The sequence below is a fragment of the Rattus rattus genome, chromosome 1 (assembly GCF_011064425.1).
Source record: "Rattus rattus isolate New Zealand chromosome 1, Rrattus_CSIRO_v1, whole genome shotgun sequence".
NCBI classification, from domain to species: domain Eukaryota; kingdom Metazoa; phylum Chordata; class Mammalia; order Rodentia; family Muridae; genus Rattus; species Rattus rattus.
This window is the reverse complement of record NC_046154.1, coordinates 168,634,710-168,651,968: the sequence shown is the minus strand read 5'-3', so window position 1 is coordinate 168,651,968 and position 17,259 is coordinate 168,634,710. Positions and strand designations below refer to the sequence as shown.

The following is a 17,259-nucleotide window of genomic DNA, read 5'->3' as shown; positions in this document are numbered from 1 at the left end:
CCCAGGAGGTGGAGACTTCATTCCTGTCTTATCTGCAAATGAGTCCACTTCCTTATATCTCACAGTCACATTTCAGGTCCCAGGCTGCACCCATCTTAGAGATAACGAGCTTAGGCAGGTGTGATATTTTCCTATTTCCCCAGAGCCTGCCTCACTCCCTAAAGATCTCTCTTAGTGTTGGATTTGGGGAACGGACTTTCTTTCATGTTACTGCTTTTCTTAAGGAACAACTTCTCATTCTCAACCCGGGGGAATCTTAGGGAAGGACTCTTCCATTCAGTTAGCAATTACTGGAAATTTACAGGGCTTTAGTTTGCCTAGCAGATAGATGTCCAGGAGCTGCAGCAGATAGGGAAACCAGGTGACCGCTCTAGTCCCCATTATCTCCTCCAGACAAGACAGATATCCTCACACAAGTCCACAAAGTTCAGTATTTACAAAGCAAGAAACCTCAAAGGACAAAATCACCGAGGTCTAAATTTAAAGATCGTGAATTGGCTTTTTTTTCTTTCTAGAATCGGCAGTTCAGTTCATACGCTAGAAGGACTGTTGCAAAAGGGCCAAGCGGGAGAGGTTGACTCATGGGCAGAAACTGAGAATAAAAAGCAGATAGACCTTAAAATGACTTCCTGTGCTTGGCAGCCAGGCAAAGACTTGGAACAAGAGAAGAATAACCAGTTGCATCATTTGACCCTTTCAGTTGTAAGGATCCAGGCAGGGGTACTCTGAAGTCTGTTGTCACTCCCAAGGAAACTAGTCTGTTATTTTTCCTGGCTTCCTTAAAGAAATCTGATAAGCAGCTTAGCTTTGTCTAGGTGATGTAGAACCTTGAAAGTAGTGACTCCGTTTTGATTTTTAGTTTGGTCTGTTTGGGCCCAGTGTAAGAATCCTTATTGCCTAAAACATTGGTTTCCTGTAGTTGTTATTCAATAGAAATGATACTGCTTCCTGAGTGGGCCATGCCCCCCCCCTCTCTCTCTCTCTCTCTGTGTGTGTGTGTGTGTCTGTGTGTCTGTGTGTCTGTGTGTCTGTGTTCTTTTATTTTTGGCAAGGTCCTGGGAGCTCTGAAAGCAGGTTCTGTGTTTCCTTAGTTTCTGTCTTTAGCATCCAACACTGTGCCTGGCTGTATTAAAATTGTTCTCTTACACTTTTTTCATTTCTGGATTCGCTCAAGAAATTCTAAACTGTGGTGCCCTTTGTCAAATCCCTTGATGTGTCTCTCAGTGACGTTAAAGAGCACCGTGAAGACATTCCTCTCCTGGTTGCTCTGTTTTGAGGCATGCTCGGGGGCTGGGGTATACAGCTCACTTGCAGAAATGTGACTTCAGTCGCCCGCACACTGAAAACAGCAATAACATTCACTGGGGATCCTAGCCTGTTGTCATGGAGACAGCTGACTTGGACTCCATCACCCACAACCTGCCTGGACTAACAAGGCTTGAATGATGATTGGCCGGTGTCCCTCAATCTTTTCTGCTTCTAGGTTCCTATGCTGGGGCAGTTGTTGCTATGCCCCTTGCAGGAGTATTGGTGCAGTACATTGGCTGGGCCTCTGTCTTTTATATTTACGGTGAGTGACTTGGTTTCATGAGCTCACGTGTGGACACACAGAGATATATTTTGCTATATGAGGGCATGCTTAAGGGCTTGTTATGTGAAAATAGAAATACAACAACCAGTTCATGGTACAAACGGGAAGCCCGTTTGTGATCAATTTAATGCTTATATCAAACGTGGCATTTTGAAAGGCTGAATATTATCTTCCTTTAGGTCTCAATTAGCATGATGAAAGTCAACAAGATACTTCTCAATGAACATATTAAAAAAAAATAACAGCCTTTGACAGGAAGCCATTGAAGAGAACACTTAAACATTGTGACAGGGATGTTGAATTATAGCTCTCCACATTTGGTGGCTTCTGGTGGGGGTGTGGATGGGGAAGGACTCAGTTTTCTTTAAGGGGCTGGCCACTGGGAGCTTGACCATGCTCCAGGGAGTGTATGAACAATACAAATAGGACTTGAGGATTTTTGTTTGTTTCTTCTTGCTTGGGGGGTGGGGGGTGGCAAGGATGGGTAGGCAGACTTGGGAGGACTGGGACATGAGTATGATCAGGGTGAATTATGTGAAATTCCCAAATAAACAGTAAAAATATTATTTTAGGAAAAACCTGGACAGTTAGATAGAAGCCAATGAGGCCATGCTGCTGAACCTTTTTATTTTTATTTATTTATTTTTCTGTCCGCAGGGATGTTTGGAATTATTTGGTACATGTTTTGGCTGCTGCAGGCTTATGAGTGTCCAGCAGTTCACCCAACAATATCCAATGAAGAACGGACCTACATAGAGACAAGTATAGGAGAAGGCGCCAACTTGGCCAGTCTGAGCGTAAGTACGGACGAAAGGTAGGGTCTGATCTCTTTCTCATTCCTCTCCGTGACTGTACTACCTGCAAAAGCTACTGCTGGCGGCAGAATGATCCATGCAAAGGCAACCGTTCAGCACAGCTCAGTAGTTGGTGGGGGTTCCAACTTCTAGAGTCTGACACTGGGCCGTTTATTTTAGACATATTTAAGTATCGTACATCTTTGGGAAAAGTTCCTGGTAACCATGATCTCAACCCCACGTACATAATAAAGCTTAAGGCACGACGACATTGAAACTCTTTTGCAAAAGTGCGTGTGACTTCTACTGTGAAGCTGTATTCTATAGCTTAAGGGACTAGGATCTGTTGTGGGCTCAGTCTTACAGATAGTGTAGAGGTTACCAGGCTATAAAGTAAATATGCCATTTCCCATGAGGATAATGTATGGAGGAGAGTCTGAGATAAACATTATAGTCTGGGAGATTCAGGTGAGGTCTGGCTCTACAGATAGCAAAGGTCACCATGTTATTAACTATATGTACTCCCAGCCTTCTGGGTAGGACAGGTATATACATCCCTTCTGTTGAGGAGACAAATCTGCGTGCTTAACATGACTGGTTTCTCTAGAGCTTATCTCAGCACAAAGACCTCATAATCTCTATGCCTTCTTACAGAAGTAAGATGTCAGTGCCTTTGCTCAAAATCTCATGGTCTTTTTTACTCCCTAGAAATTCAACACACCATGGAGAAGGTTTTTCACATCCTTGCCTGTCTATGCCATTATTGTGGCAAACTTTTGTAGAAGCTGGACCTTCTATTTGCTCTTAATAAGTCAGCCTGCTTACTTTGAAGAGGTCTTTGGGTTTGCCATAAGTAAGGTAAATGCACAAATGCTTCCAATGTTCTTGAACTTTACCTGTCTTGCTCCAACTGAGAATAATTTTGCATGATGAAATAATTAAAGTGGTTACCATCATTCATAACAGTTCTATGACACAGCATACCAAAGGTCAAACAATAGTCTATTTAATTTTTTCTTAGTAGGGATCAAAGATGTATTAATCTGCCTTTTAAAGTCATAGCTCTATCTAGTCTGAGAGTGTTTCTAAAGCTAATGTAAACATTGAATAATTGTTCAAAGGTAAAAAGATTCAATGGAGTGGGTTTTTCTCTTTATAAATTACTCATTGTTGTTACATGTAGTTTTTATCTTCTACTTGCCTTTGCTCTGGGAAGTGACCATGATACCAGCCCCCTCCAAGCTTCCCTTGAATCCTCAGATAAAACACACACACACACACACACACACACACACACACACACACACACACACACACAGTATTTCAATTTGCCTTCTTAGCACAGTTGCTGGGTGCCTGGTACTATCTCCCACCTGGAAAATTATACCATTACCAATTTCTTATCTCAGTTACTCCCACCTACCCTAAACTTCAATTGCTAACCTCCCCGATCACCTGCCTGTAGGAGAGGCTGCAGCTTACCGCTCCTCACTCCTCCTGAGACCTCACATGGTTGCCTGATTCTCCTTTCTCCAAAGCATGATAAGCTCCCTATCCACTTCCTTGCATCCCTTTTCCTCCAGGGATGTGGAAGTCCTGCCTGTACCTTCCACCCAGTGGTTGGCCCGTGACTTTCTTTACTGACAGATCAAGAACCAATTGGGAACAGGACCTTAACTTCAGAACCACCTACATATTGTGGGTTAGCAAGATGACTCATCGGGAAAGTTGCTTATGATCAAGTCTGATTACTCCAGTTTGGTCCCCAGGACTCAAATGGTAGAAGGAATGATTCAATTCCTGTGAGCTGTCTTCTGACCTAAACATGTGTGCTATGACCAGATCCCTCCCCCACATAAATAAATGCAACATCCTGCTCCTTAGGTGGCAGAAAAAACACCGAGGTGAAGTTTCAGACCAGTCTTTTTTCCATAATGGTGAAAAATGTCACAGTAGCCATGGTTGCTTATGAGTTTAGAAAGAACCTCCTTCAACGCCCCCCGCCATTGTCATTAGGTTGCCTGTGACTAAGAAGGGAGGTTTTGGTAGTGAAACAAACTAATCATTATGAGAGAAAAAATTTCCTTTCTTCAAGAGAAAGAGCAACAGCCAGGCAGAGGTAGATGCCTGACTAGCTATAGGCTTGATAGCAAGCAAAGGTTAGAAGAGCCAACATAATCTGGATATTGGTGCCTTTGTGATGAGTAAGAGTTGTCTGTAATCCTAGGAAGCTTTCAGTCTGGTGGTCAAGACAGTTGGCCCATACACAGAGTCATGCTACCATTCACTGCTTAGTGGTTAGTTCACATCCTGATATCTGACATTAAATGATTAAACTTGGTAATGGCTGTGGGGCTGTGTAGGACTTGTAAAGACCTCTCAGCAGAATGTAAGGTGACTCCTTGTTTCTTTTCCTTCCAGGTGGGTCTCTTGTCAGCTGTCCCACACATGGTGATGACAATCGTGGTACCCATTGGAGGACAACTGGCTGATTATTTAAGAAGCCGGAAGATTTTGACCACAACTGCTGTCAGAAAGATCATGAATTGTGGAGGTAATGTATATGGCAGGAAGCGATTTCTGTAGAATTACAGCAAACAGAATTTCAGGGATTACTTCAGAGCCAGCCCAGACATGGTCCCCATCCAAGTGCTAACTCAGCTCAACCAGGCTTAGCTTTCAAGATTGGCACCTATTAGGCTTGGACAGACTGAGACTAACCATTGTCCATCTCCTTGTATATAGTTGAATGTTGTCTTTCATATCCCTGCCAAGTGGTCATGTAGCTGGTACTTGTGAAATCTGGGCAGAACAACTTAGCTGATGGCTGATCAATCAGGACACACTTAAAACCAAAGAAACGCGTCCATCTATTCTGAAGCCAGAGTAATATAACTTCTGGCTCTGTATCTGCTTGCTAATTATCTTTTCCATATACCTATCTACCTATTTGCTTACACAGTGTACTTCCTTTTCTTCTTCGTTTTATGTGTGTGTTTATGTTTGGGTAAAACACAGAGGACATGCGATTATGATTGAGGAACCTGAATGGTGGGCAGGAAATGAAGATTTAGGGCATTGTGTTTAGGATCCTGTTCATTCACAAGTCAAATAGGATTTTGCAGGTATGGTTAACTTAAAGATTGTTTTTTTGTCGTTGTTGCTGTTGTTGAGATAGCCTCCCATGTATCGCAGGCTGGTCTTGAACTCAGTGCACTGCAGAGGCATGTCTTGAACCTCTGATCCCCAGGTTTCTATCTTCTGAGTGCTGAGATTATAGGCATGTAGCACACACCCTGCTTATCTGGTGCTGGGGATCCAATTTTGTGCATGTTAGGCAAGCAGTCTAGCAACTTAGCTCTGTCTTCATGCCCTAAATTAAAGGGTCTTGAGATGGAGAGATTGTTTTAAATTAATTAGGTACACCCAGTATATCTATAAGTTTTCTTGAGACAGGAGGTGGTAGGTTAAGGGTCATGGCAGTGGAATTGGGAAGAATCCCGAATGGACTATGGAAACCAGCTGAGGCAAGAACAGACTGATGTTTAGAGTTTTCTCAACGAACGCAACTTTGCTGACAGCTTGCTTTCATCTCGTGATGGCCCACTTAGTACATGACTTACAGAGCTGTATGATAATAAGTGTGTGTTGTTTTGAGTTGTTAAGCTTATGGCAGCCAGCGATTATAAGCTAATAAAATAGCAGATGTCTCACCCTTCTGCTTCATTCCACACCAGTTCATCGTCCTTCTAGACTGATGTGCCCATATCTTCTGTCTATGGTTTGCTCACTCACAATCTCTTCACCATGAGCTCTGCTCACATTCTCTCCTTACCCCATTCTTCTCTACAAGTATGCAAGAGTGTAGATATGAGTGACATCAAAGCATGATGTATTGAAGGTTTGGTACCCCAGCTAGTAGCGCCATTGAGAAGCGATTGGGTTATGAAGTTACAAATTTCATGAGTAGGTTAATTCACAGATGGATGAGTGAGATTTTCTTCTTCCTCTGAGTATAGTATTCCTTTAAGTATTTTCTGCAACACCAGCATGGTTGTCTTATTGCCGTAGTTTGTGTTTATCTGGGTATCTCATGAAGAATGATTTTTCCATCGATTAAAAATATTACCTTGCTGGGTATAGCATGCTGGGTTGGAAGTTACCTCCAGGGCTTGAAACATCATCTGACACTTTCCTGTGCTTTTAGTTTGATACTAAGAGATCTAATGTTATTCTGAAATGTAGGCAAGCTGACGTTTCCTTTAATATCATTTCCTTGCTTTGTAGTTTTGACATCCATCTATGACATGGAGAGGTTTTTCCCTGGCTATACCTGATTGAGAGTCTAGATACTTCTTGGATGCCCACTTCTTCCTCTAGATTTGGGAGCCTTTTCACTATAAATTTAAACTAATATATTGTCCACTCTTTTTTACTTTTTTAAGTATTTCTCTTGACTTGTAGGCCATTAGGGGTTTGCTCTCTTGAATGTGTCTTAGAGTTCTTGCAAGGTTTGCTCATGCTCATCCATTTCCTTAGAAGTGTCTGATGTACCATTGTCTTAGCCCTGTCCTCTGTCTGTGAAATTTTACTTGCTTGGTCTTCTCTGTTGACGATGTTTTCTACTGTGCCTTTTAATTGGCCAATAGATTTATCCCCAGCATTTCTGTTCGCTTCTTCTTCAGAATCTCAAATGTCCTTCATGTTTTAAAATTTATCTTCCAAGCTGCCAATAATCCACTTTGGTAACTTTTAAATCAATTTATCTTCCAAGCTATCAATAATCCACTTTGGTAACTTTTAAATCTAGGTCTTGAATGTGTTTCCTGGCTTCATCACCTGCTGATTTGTGCTCACTGATCCATTTTCAAAGTAAGCACCAATGAATATAGTCAGTACCCACTACATGGCAGCTTGGTAGTTTTATGATGGAGAGATGGGTAGTGGACAAAGTGCTTGCCATAGCAGTGTGAGAGCGATAGTTCAGATCTGAATCACTCATATCTCCTCGGCAGAGCTTCTCTAAGCTAGATTAACTGAACTGTGGGCTCTGTCCAGTGAGACAGCCTGCCTTAGTAAGTAGAGGGTGACCAGGGAAGACACTCAGTATCAACCTCTGGGCTCTACATGCCTGTGTACATGCATGTACCCATGAACGTGTGAACACAGAGATGTGCATGCACACCACGTGTAAGTCATACACAAGAGGAGCATATCTTTGTAAGTTGGGTGTTGTGAAACATGCCTGTAACCCTAGCACTCAGAAGTCAGAGACAGAAGAGAACCTGGTCAGCCTAGGTTACATAGAAAGACCTTGTCGCAAAGAGCCAAGGATTAGGGTTGTAACACACTGCTGAGTGCTTGCCTCGCTTGTTTAGCATGCATAAAAATGTACAAATTCATAGGAGAGGTGAAATGCAAATAAAAAATGATAAAGCATTATTGACAAGTTCTAGAAAATAAGAGAAAAGGAAGACAAAGAGGAGGGAGATGGTTTTACTGGTTATCTTTTTTTCCCCCCAATAAACAAAAATTTTATTGAGAAGAGGAGACTTCAAGAAAGAAAAAGCACATGTTCTGGGAATAGTACAGACAATGGGAAGTAAGGACTGTATTACCATAAGGTGTTGGTGTTCAACTTTCTATCAGGTTAGATATTTTAGATGAGCAAAAGTGTTTAGTGGGAATCATTTGGATAGCTCAAGTTTCATGATTATTAGACTGCATAATAATTTATATGATCATACCTTGAACACACATTTTCCTTTAAAATTCCCTTAAATTTGCCCTGACTTGAAGAGCACCATCAGTGGAGGTTTAGGGAACTACATACCTTCAGGGGTTTTATCAAATGGCAATAATTTTAAGCATCATTCTGGAGACTGGGTCTCCTTCCTTCCTGGTTGGACTAGAGGAGTAGGCAGATGATCTGGATGCATTTTACTGGTTATCTTAGATAGGGTTTTACTTCTGTGAACAGACACCATGACCAAGGCAACTCTTATAAAGACAACATCTTATTGGGACTGGCTTACAGCTTCAGAGGTTCTGTTCATTATCATCAAGGTGGGAGCATGGCAGTGTCCAGGCAGGCATGGTGCAGGAGGAGCTGAGAGTTCTACATCTTCATCTGAAGGCTGTTAGCAGAATATTCACTCACAGGCAGCTAGGACTAGGGTATTAAAGCCCACACCCACAGTGACACACCTACTCCAACAAGATCACATGTACTCCAACAAGGCCACATGTCCAAGTGGTGCCACTCCTTGGGCCAAGCACATACAAACCATCACACTGGTTGAGGAAGAGGACACTGTGAACCCACAGGAAGTGGCTAGAGGGCTGTGTTGCTACCACACAGAAGCTTGCATTGGGGATTGGGTGGGGAGTGGAGGTGAGGCTGGCAGAGAAGGATCTAGAGGAGCCAGAGGGCTGCCATTAGATTGTACTAGTGACTCATAGCCATTGGCAAGCAGAGTCCCACTGAGCATGTCGTTTAGAAAGACTGTATGGCAGATGCATGAGAAGTCCAAGAAGAAGGCTACCAATCCTGTTTAGCAGTACAGGTGATGGAAGCGGGAACTAAGGCCAAGGCAAAGATGGGAAAAGCACAAGTGAGATCTGATAGTAATGTCTAAGGCTGAGTATGTGCAATTTTATATGGAAGCCAAGGATTTAAGAAAGTCTTCGATGTTCCTCAAGTTTCTGCTTGGCTGTCTGTGACCATATGTACAACTATGTGCACTTCAGTGCCTTGAATACCCAACTTCCTTTCCTCCTCCACTGCTCCTGCAGGCCGTTTGGCTCTGCTTTTTAACACAAGGGATGAAGAGATGGCGTAACTGGTCCAAGGTTACACAAGTGGTGATTTTTGAGGCAGAATCTGATGTCAGGCCTTTCTGACTCTGTAGTCTAAGCACTAAACATGGGTAGGCTTTTGACTGACCTAGAGAAAGGGAGAAGGAAGTGGGAGCGGTGGTTTGCTTTGGGACTTTGGGGCGTGTAAGGAAGAGGAACAAACACTCAGTTGGTCTTGTTGACTTGGAAGCAACTATAAGATCACTGTGTGGAGATTTGTGGACTCAGCAGCCGGTTTCCAGAATGAAGCCTCCACTCTAATTATCCCCCGCCCTCTGTGGTGGTATTTATACCATCTTTCTGTGTGCCGTTAGATGAATAGTCTCTCTCCTTCTCCCTCTCCCCCCCCCTCCCCGCCTCCCTCCCCCCCCTCTCTCTCTCTCTCTCCATACCCCTCTCTCTGCTTCTGTCTCTATCTCTCTTTCTTCTTTCTTTCTGAGACAGAGTCTCACCATGTAGCTCTAAGGTGGCCTGGCATTCATTATGTAGTCCAGGGTGGTCTTGAACTCTCAAAGCTCTACCTACCTCTGCCTTCGAAGTACTGGGATCTTCTTGGTTTCTTTTTTTCTTTTAAATTGAAATAGGATTTCACTATTTGATAGACTTACTTTTAACTCATTATGTAGCCCAGGCTGTCCTTCAATCTGTGATCATTGTAACTTGGCCTCAGTCTCCAGGCCTGAGCCACCACATCTGACTAAGGAACTTTTATTTCAGAGGATAATTATAGCTATTTGCTTTGGGAAGAAAACACTAGAGGAGTGTTGTCACGTAGGAGATCACAACTTACATCGTCCAAGGGGGCCACTGACTGTATATATACCACACAGATTAGCAGGAGCAACTACTGAAGGATCAACCACTCATTCTTCATCCCAGGACCATCGCTGAACCTACCAGGATGATTTGTTGTTCAAGGTGCACCAGGTAGCAAGGTAGAAAGTTCACGGAACACCTAGGCAATAGCATAGTCATGCAGCCATGACTGTCGGGGAAAATTGTAGATGCTGAGCTAGGATGTATGCACTAAAAACTCAAGTTCATGAACATGGGTGAGTTTCATGTGCTAAGTCAGTAGCTTTGGCAGACAGACAGACACATGACAATTCTTCTGTTTCTATTTGCAGGCTTTGGCATGGAGGCAACCTTGCTCCTGGTGGTTGGATTTTCCCATACCAAAGGAGTGGCTATCTCCTTCCTGGTGCTTGCTGTAGGATTTAGTGGCTTTGCAATTTCAGGTAAAACGTCCTCTAAGTTTCTGAGTCATGTGTGTAGATTTACTAAGCCTGAGAGGGAAGGAAGGACAAGGGAATTAGAGCACATTCATTTAATAGCCCAGGGGTTCCCAAGGAACAGAGCCACTACACAGAGCATCATCGTGTGAGGCGACATGAGATCCATCAGGGATGGGCTCAGAGCCCATTCTAACTGGGATTGTCTGTCCTAATTCTATCATGGGAAAGTACACGAATGTAGCTGTTTCCCCCAAGGTATAAGCAGAACCCAGACATGTGTCCCAGGCTAGCCCCAGGTCACCCTACCTGACAGATGCACTTCCTGCTGGAGGACTGCTAATAATAGCTCAAATGTCCATGCCATTTGACATGTGGTCACAAGCACTGGTGGCGCTTAGAGCATTTTCAATAAGTTTTTGTCTACTTTATTGTTTTTATTTTACAAGCAAGAAGGTTCATGTCTGGGGCAGGGTGGGAGTCCTTTAGAACAAGTAGAAATGTTGTTGTTGTTGTTGTTGTTGATGATGATGTTGATGATGATGATGATGTTGATGATGATGATGATGATGATGGTGATGTGGGCTTACTGTAATCAAGCACAGGTTCCATGCTGAGGATGCTTTCCCTAAACCCTCTGCTTGTCACTCTTACAACTACCCCAGGAGGTCTTGATGTTATTTGGCCTCCATCTGACAGGAGCAGCAGCCAGATGACTGTATGGAGAGGGTAGTGTGCAAAGCACCGTGCTTACAGAAATGCCCTAGGTGAAGCCCAATGAGAGTGTATCTGTTTACATAATTGCCTCTGTCCCACCACATTGTGAAGCAAATGGTGATGGCAACATTTTACTGAGTTTTTCACTATTTTACTGCATCATGATGATGATGATGATGATGATGATGATGATGATGATGATAATAATAATAATAATAATAATAATAATAATAATAATTTTCCTATTGTCACACAGTTAACAGTAAAAGAAGGACAGAGACAGAGGTCTGATTGCCTCCAAGTACACTTTTTTGTCCCTAAGCCACTTTAAGCATCAAACAGAATGGAAACATACCAGAATAGAAAACTATTGTAACTGTTTCCCAAACTACCCTGAGAGAGGCCTGAAGTGTCTATCAAAATAGAGCTCATCAGTAAATACATTAGGGAAAAGATTGTTTTTAAAGAGTTCGCAGCCAACAACTTGGGTTTGGGGGTACACAAAACTAGGTCTGAGACCCCTCTTGACTTCCTTTTGTGTAGAAATAATGTGCTAGATTACTTAAATTTTGATCTGGAGACTGGAGGCACATGACAACAGTGTCTATATGTTGCCGGGAGGATGCCCTGGTTTCTTTCATGAATCTCTCTCATGAAAATCATGACTGTTCTAAATCATGCTAAATCAGGACTGTTCTCATCAGTACTGGGCATCCATTAGTGCTGGGCTCTCTCAGCTCTTTAGATATTGCAATGGACAATTAAAAATCTTTACCAGAGTAGAATTTATGTTCGAAGGAAATCAACTACTCAGGGTCTTACCACAGTGTTGCATGAGGAGTAAAGTTTTATGCACTTACTGTTATCGTTGTTTAATTACTCTGAATACTACGGGCCCAATGCTTCCCAAATGTTCATGTACATAGAAGCTACCCTAGGAGCTAACAAAATATAGTTTCTACTTTATTAAATCCAGAGTAGGGCATACAATTCTGCTTTCCCAACAAACTCTGCAGAATGACCTGGATCAACATCTACATATTTTTGGAGGAACTTTGTGCCTTCTACTCAACTCCTCTATCACTGAGTTATATCCCAACCCACAGTCCTCTTAGACTATGGTTTCCCTATGTATCTAGGGTTGATGTTGTGCTTCCTGTATAGCCCAGGCTAGCCTTGAACTCTAGATTCTCCTTCCTCTGCCTCCCACTACGAGGACTGTAAGTATGTGCCATTGTACTTGGTAACAGTCTACGTGCTGACTAGCGGAATAGGGCAATCCTCATGTGTTTCAAGGAGGAGGCTGAGGGAAATCTTCTCTCAATGAGTCTGCCATACAAAAGAGATTCATATCTTGTCCCTAGAGATATTGAGAAACCTTCAGATTGCTTCCTTTCTTCAGGACTGCCATTGAATTCTCAAGAAGATGTTAAAAAAATAAGAGTCACGACCCCATTCTTCCAACCACAGCAGCTGCCTTAAGGCATTTACCCCATGTTGGTCATTTTTCCCCTTTAAATTTTTTGAGATTATAATTTAATTATAACATTTCTCCTTCCCTTTCCTCTCCACAAACCCTTCCACATGTACCTCCCCATTCCTTTTCAAATTCATGGTCGATTTTTACTTTTACTAATTGTTACTGTATACACATAGTATATACATATACACTCCTATATAATGTAACTGTTCAGTCCATATAATGCTACTTGTATGTGTGTTTTCATGGCTGATAGTTTGGTGCAAGACAACCAATCGGTGTGCTCCTCCCTAGAGAAGGCCATGTCTCCTATTTCTAGCCTTCCCCAGTTGCCTATAGTTCCCTCAGACTGCATGTAATACTTTCATGTACTACGAAAGTCAGTGTCCCAGTTTCTCAATGACTTTCCCATTGGAACACCAGCACTGTGTGGATAGAAACCCAATGGATTTCTTCGAGTTCTCTTTAGCTGATGTACTTAACATACTATTATTTAGTTTCATTTCTGCAACAGTTTTATAAGAATGATCACTCCGACCTGCAGATGAAGAGACGGAGGGCCAAGGATGTTAAATCTTTAGTCCAGATTAGCATCTCAGTTAAGCTTTCAGAGCTGAGGTCTAATTCCTACATACACCCCTGGGTTCTATGACCAGGGTTGGTTTCTGGGGACTTGAGCGTCTTGCAATGCTTGCCCTCCTCTGTCTCCTTCAGTTGATTTACTCTTCCCTTCTGGTGGTAGAACAGCAGTGGCAATCTACCATTTTACTGCTTCTAGCATCATCTTCTCGAATAGAAGAAGCCCTTAGTGATGGGGAGACAGGAGATGCTTCTCAGTGACAGCAGCAATAGCTATAGCCCAGGAGCTGTTGTGTGGTTAGAATAGCGTAGCTGCTCACATGGTATTGTGAGGTTAGAATAACACAGCAGTTTACCATTGTATTGTGTAGTTAGAATAATATAGCTTTTTACCATGGCGTTGTGTAGTTAGAATAGTGTAACTGCTTGTCATGGCATTGTGTGGTTAGAATAACATAGCTGTTTACCATGGGTGTTCACATTTATATATTTCCTATGTCACAGCACCTTTTACAGATAGATAGTAAGATATTTATCTACTGATTACACTCGGGAAATAAGCTTTGAACCCAAACACACAGACTTGAAACATGAAGATCCTTTATAACTTAATGAGACTCCTGTTTATACTTATGCAAGTAGCTGGTAAACATCCTCTGTCATCCATCACGTGACCACCAAGCCAGTCTCTTTTAGGACCTTGAGTGGTGGGCTGGGAGATGCTACACTGTAAGGTCAAGTTCTGTTCTGTAGGATTTGGTTGTTTGCTTTAAATGGATACAGTCTAGGCCATGGGTATATTTGGTTTTGGAGTTCCAGAATCTTCTGGGCTCATTTGCTCTAAGTCTCACTATCAGAGCCCATATAGCATATATAGTCCTGCTTTGTGAAGGCACAGACTGGCAATATCCAATCAGAGCTTCTTGGTAAAATAACCATTAAACATATACTAGATGATCCTGATCATATACTGATTGGTGAGCCTAGGGACAAGCCACACATTTCCCAAAGGACCTTAGGGATTCTGTTCTCAACCGTGACTTTGAGGTTTTGGCTTTTACCATAGGTTTCAATGTCAACCACCTGGACATTGCTCCGCGCTATGCCAGCATCCTCATGGGGATCTCAAATGGCGTGGGAACCCTCTCTGGAATGGTTTGTCCCCTCATTGTTGGTGCAATGACCAAGCACAAGGTAATGATCTCCTTTGTGGCCGTGGGCTACAGGATCAGGGCAGAAGAAGCCCCACATGAACGTGAGAACTCTGTGACTCACCCTACTGTATCAGTGTGTGTGTGTCCCTGTCCTTGACTAGGTCTTGAACAACTGCCTCCTCTTCTTCCTCCTCTTCCTCATTTCCTCCTGCTTCACTGTTTACTGATGGCAGCGATATTAATCACTATCTAGTTCCACATCTTCTTAGCTGAGAAATGAATGTTTGTGGGAGAGAAGTAAAGGCCATAGAGATTGTTTCGAGACACCAAGATGAATGATTTATTTAAGACTGCTTTATGATTTTAAGTGCTAACATTGGGTAGCTGGTTTCCACTCATTACTTAGAATGTCACACATAAAGTTGTGGTGCAAGACTTCTCTCCTCTTTTATGAGAAAATAAATAAGAGGTTAACGGGCTTTCTTAAGAGCCTTTAAGGAGGTTAGAGGGATGGGTCAGAAGCTTAGAGCACTTGCTGTTCCTTAAGAGGAACGGGGTTCGGTTGACTGCACTCAAGATGGATGTGAGCTATCATATGGATTCTGGGAATTGAGCATGGGTCCTCTACACGGACACACAGGGCATTTAACCCCTGAGTCATCTCTTCAACCTCATGTGACCTATAATTCTTACATATTTATTTAAATATATATGTGTATATATAGTTACATTTATAATAAAATAGCATTCATTTTGGCCTTTCATTTTCAAGAACTCAAATAATTATAAGTTCTGGATATTAGCTCTAATACAAGTCTGAGGTCTACATGGACACACAATGTGGTCTTTGAGAGGCAAATGCTTTCATCCTAGGGGAGGCTGTTAGGGCTCATTGATAACTTCTGTATTGCCTTAACCTATTAACTGCCACTGTGTTTCCTTTGTTAGACCCGGGAAGAATGGCAGAATGTGTTCCTCATAGCAGCACTGGTGCACTACAGCGGAGTCATCTTCTACGGGGTCTTTGCTTCTGGGGAAAAGCAGGACTGGGCTGATCCAGAGAATCTCTCTGAGGAGAAATGTGGAATCATTGACCAAGATGAATTAGCCGAGGAAACAGAACTCAACCACGACGCTTTCGTAAGTCCCAGAAAGAAGATGTCGTATGGAGCTACCACCCAGAATTGTGAGGTCCAGAAGCCGGAGCAGAGACAACAGAGAGAAGCCGCCTTCGAGGGGGAGGAGCCATTATCCTACCAGAATGAAGAGGACTTTTCAGAAACATCTTAACGTCCATCTTCCCCTCAGCTTACAACCAGAAGTCTCCACACCCATTGCTTTTCCCATACCTCGGCCTTCCAGGGGGCCAAATCACAGGAAAGGGGGAGACTAAATCAACAACAGAGAAGAAAAATGCCTTCTTACAAAGATGGGCGTATGGATCTTGGTCTCAGTTAATTAGATAGTTGATAATATTTTTTTGGGGGGCGATTGGGCATTGGCTGTTGAGCCTTCTCTCAAAAGAACAAGTTATTCAGGAAGAAATGGCTAGAAGAATAAGGAGTAGCTTGTTCAAATAAACACTGAAGAAATCCCTCTTTGGTCTGGAGAAGAGTACGTGGTGGTTGCCACCACATCTCCAAGGATACCCATGTAGAGGACAATCTCTGCAACCTAATGAAGGGAATCACTCACGGGGGTCCTCGGTTGTGCCAGGTGCTTTATGAACATTCTTATTTAACTCCCACTCCCTAATATAGTTATTGTACCCGTTTTACAACTAAGAACATTAAATGGCTAGGTTGGCCCACCCAAGGTTGTCCTCTCAGAGCCAAAGCTGAGACTGGCAGATGACCAGGAGTTTTAGGAAGGAAGGAAGGAAGGAAGGAAGGAAGGAAGGAAGGAAGGAAGAAAGGAAGAAGGAAGGAAGGAAGTGTTCAGTTGAGTGTAGGGTCATTTTCAATGACAAAAACGAAAACTGGAATCAGCTGGTTTGTGGGTAATTCCATGTTTGGTCAAGGGGCATAGAGGCAAAATGTGTGTGTGTGTGTGTGTGTGTGTGTGTGTGTGTGTGTGTGTGTGTGTGTGTGTGTGTGTGTGTGTAAATATTTAGACTAGTGTGGCAGAGGGAATTCAAATATATGAAATTCTAGAATCAAAGACCCTTAAGGTACTATGTTATCTGTTGGACCAAACAATTTGGTAAATTGATGGCATTTTTTTTTCTTCAAAAGTCACAGACTAGTGAAACACACAAAGCTCAGGCTCCAGGAATGGTTGAAAATAAGTATATGAAAGATTGGTTGTTAATTTAAACCCTCTACAGCATCAGGAAATTGGTTAAGTAATGTCTCAAGTTGACTATAAGCCCCTAAGACATTTAATAACCAAAGGAGCAGGTCCAGGGGAGACTATATGGGTAATAGTCTCTTGAAAGAATTTTGTTCAAACAAAAGCGTGCCACCAGCTTTCTTGGAAAGTGTGGTCAGATGATATAAAACTATGCCCAAAAGATTCATAATGACTCTATCTGTAATGTTCATAGAAAACAAAAGCATAGCAGCAGGTTTATAGAGAAATACTGCAGTCAAAATATCCGAGAGAAGCTATAATTGGTATTGAAGAATTCATCTGTGATTGTGTAGGGCAATAACATGGATACTACGTGGATACTCTCTAAATACATTTAAAACGTAACATGTAAGCACATATTAGAAAATAAAATTATTTTCTTGCTCCTTAGTTTTGAAAATTTTATTTCTATATTAAGGAAGAAAATTTAATGTAATGATAAAATAAAGATTTATGTGCATAATATTTACTTTCTAGGTTTTTCCATTTTATTTTATTTCTG

The 17,259-nt window shown here is 42.3% G+C and overlaps 1 protein-coding gene across 2 annotated transcripts in view; it reads left to right on the top strand.

The window, feature by feature from the left end:
• Slc17a8 (solute carrier family 17 member 8) overlaps window positions 1-16,496 on the top strand; it is a 49,426-nt gene extending 32,930 nt beyond the window's left edge. Inside the window, exons 6-12 of one of the 2 annotated variants that reach the window (XM_032911074.1) lie at window positions 1,484-1,570; window positions 2,249-2,388; window positions 3,094-3,243; window positions 4,807-4,939; window positions 10,371-10,481; window positions 14,318-14,445; window positions 15,354-16,496. In XM_032911074.1, coding sequence (XP_032766965.1) covers window positions 1,484-1,570; window positions 2,249-2,388; window positions 3,094-3,243; window positions 4,807-4,939; window positions 10,371-10,481; window positions 14,318-14,445; window positions 15,354-15,695 — 1,091 coding nt within the window. In that variant the 3' untranslated portion in view covers window positions 15,696-16,496. The remainder of the gene's footprint in view (window positions 1-1,483; window positions 1,571-2,248; window positions 2,389-3,093; window positions 3,244-4,806; window positions 4,940-10,370; window positions 10,482-14,317; window positions 14,446-15,353) is intronic. The other variant, XM_032911083.1, reaches the window with a different exon arrangement.
• The last annotated feature ends 763 nt before the right edge of the window (window positions 16,497-17,259 follow it).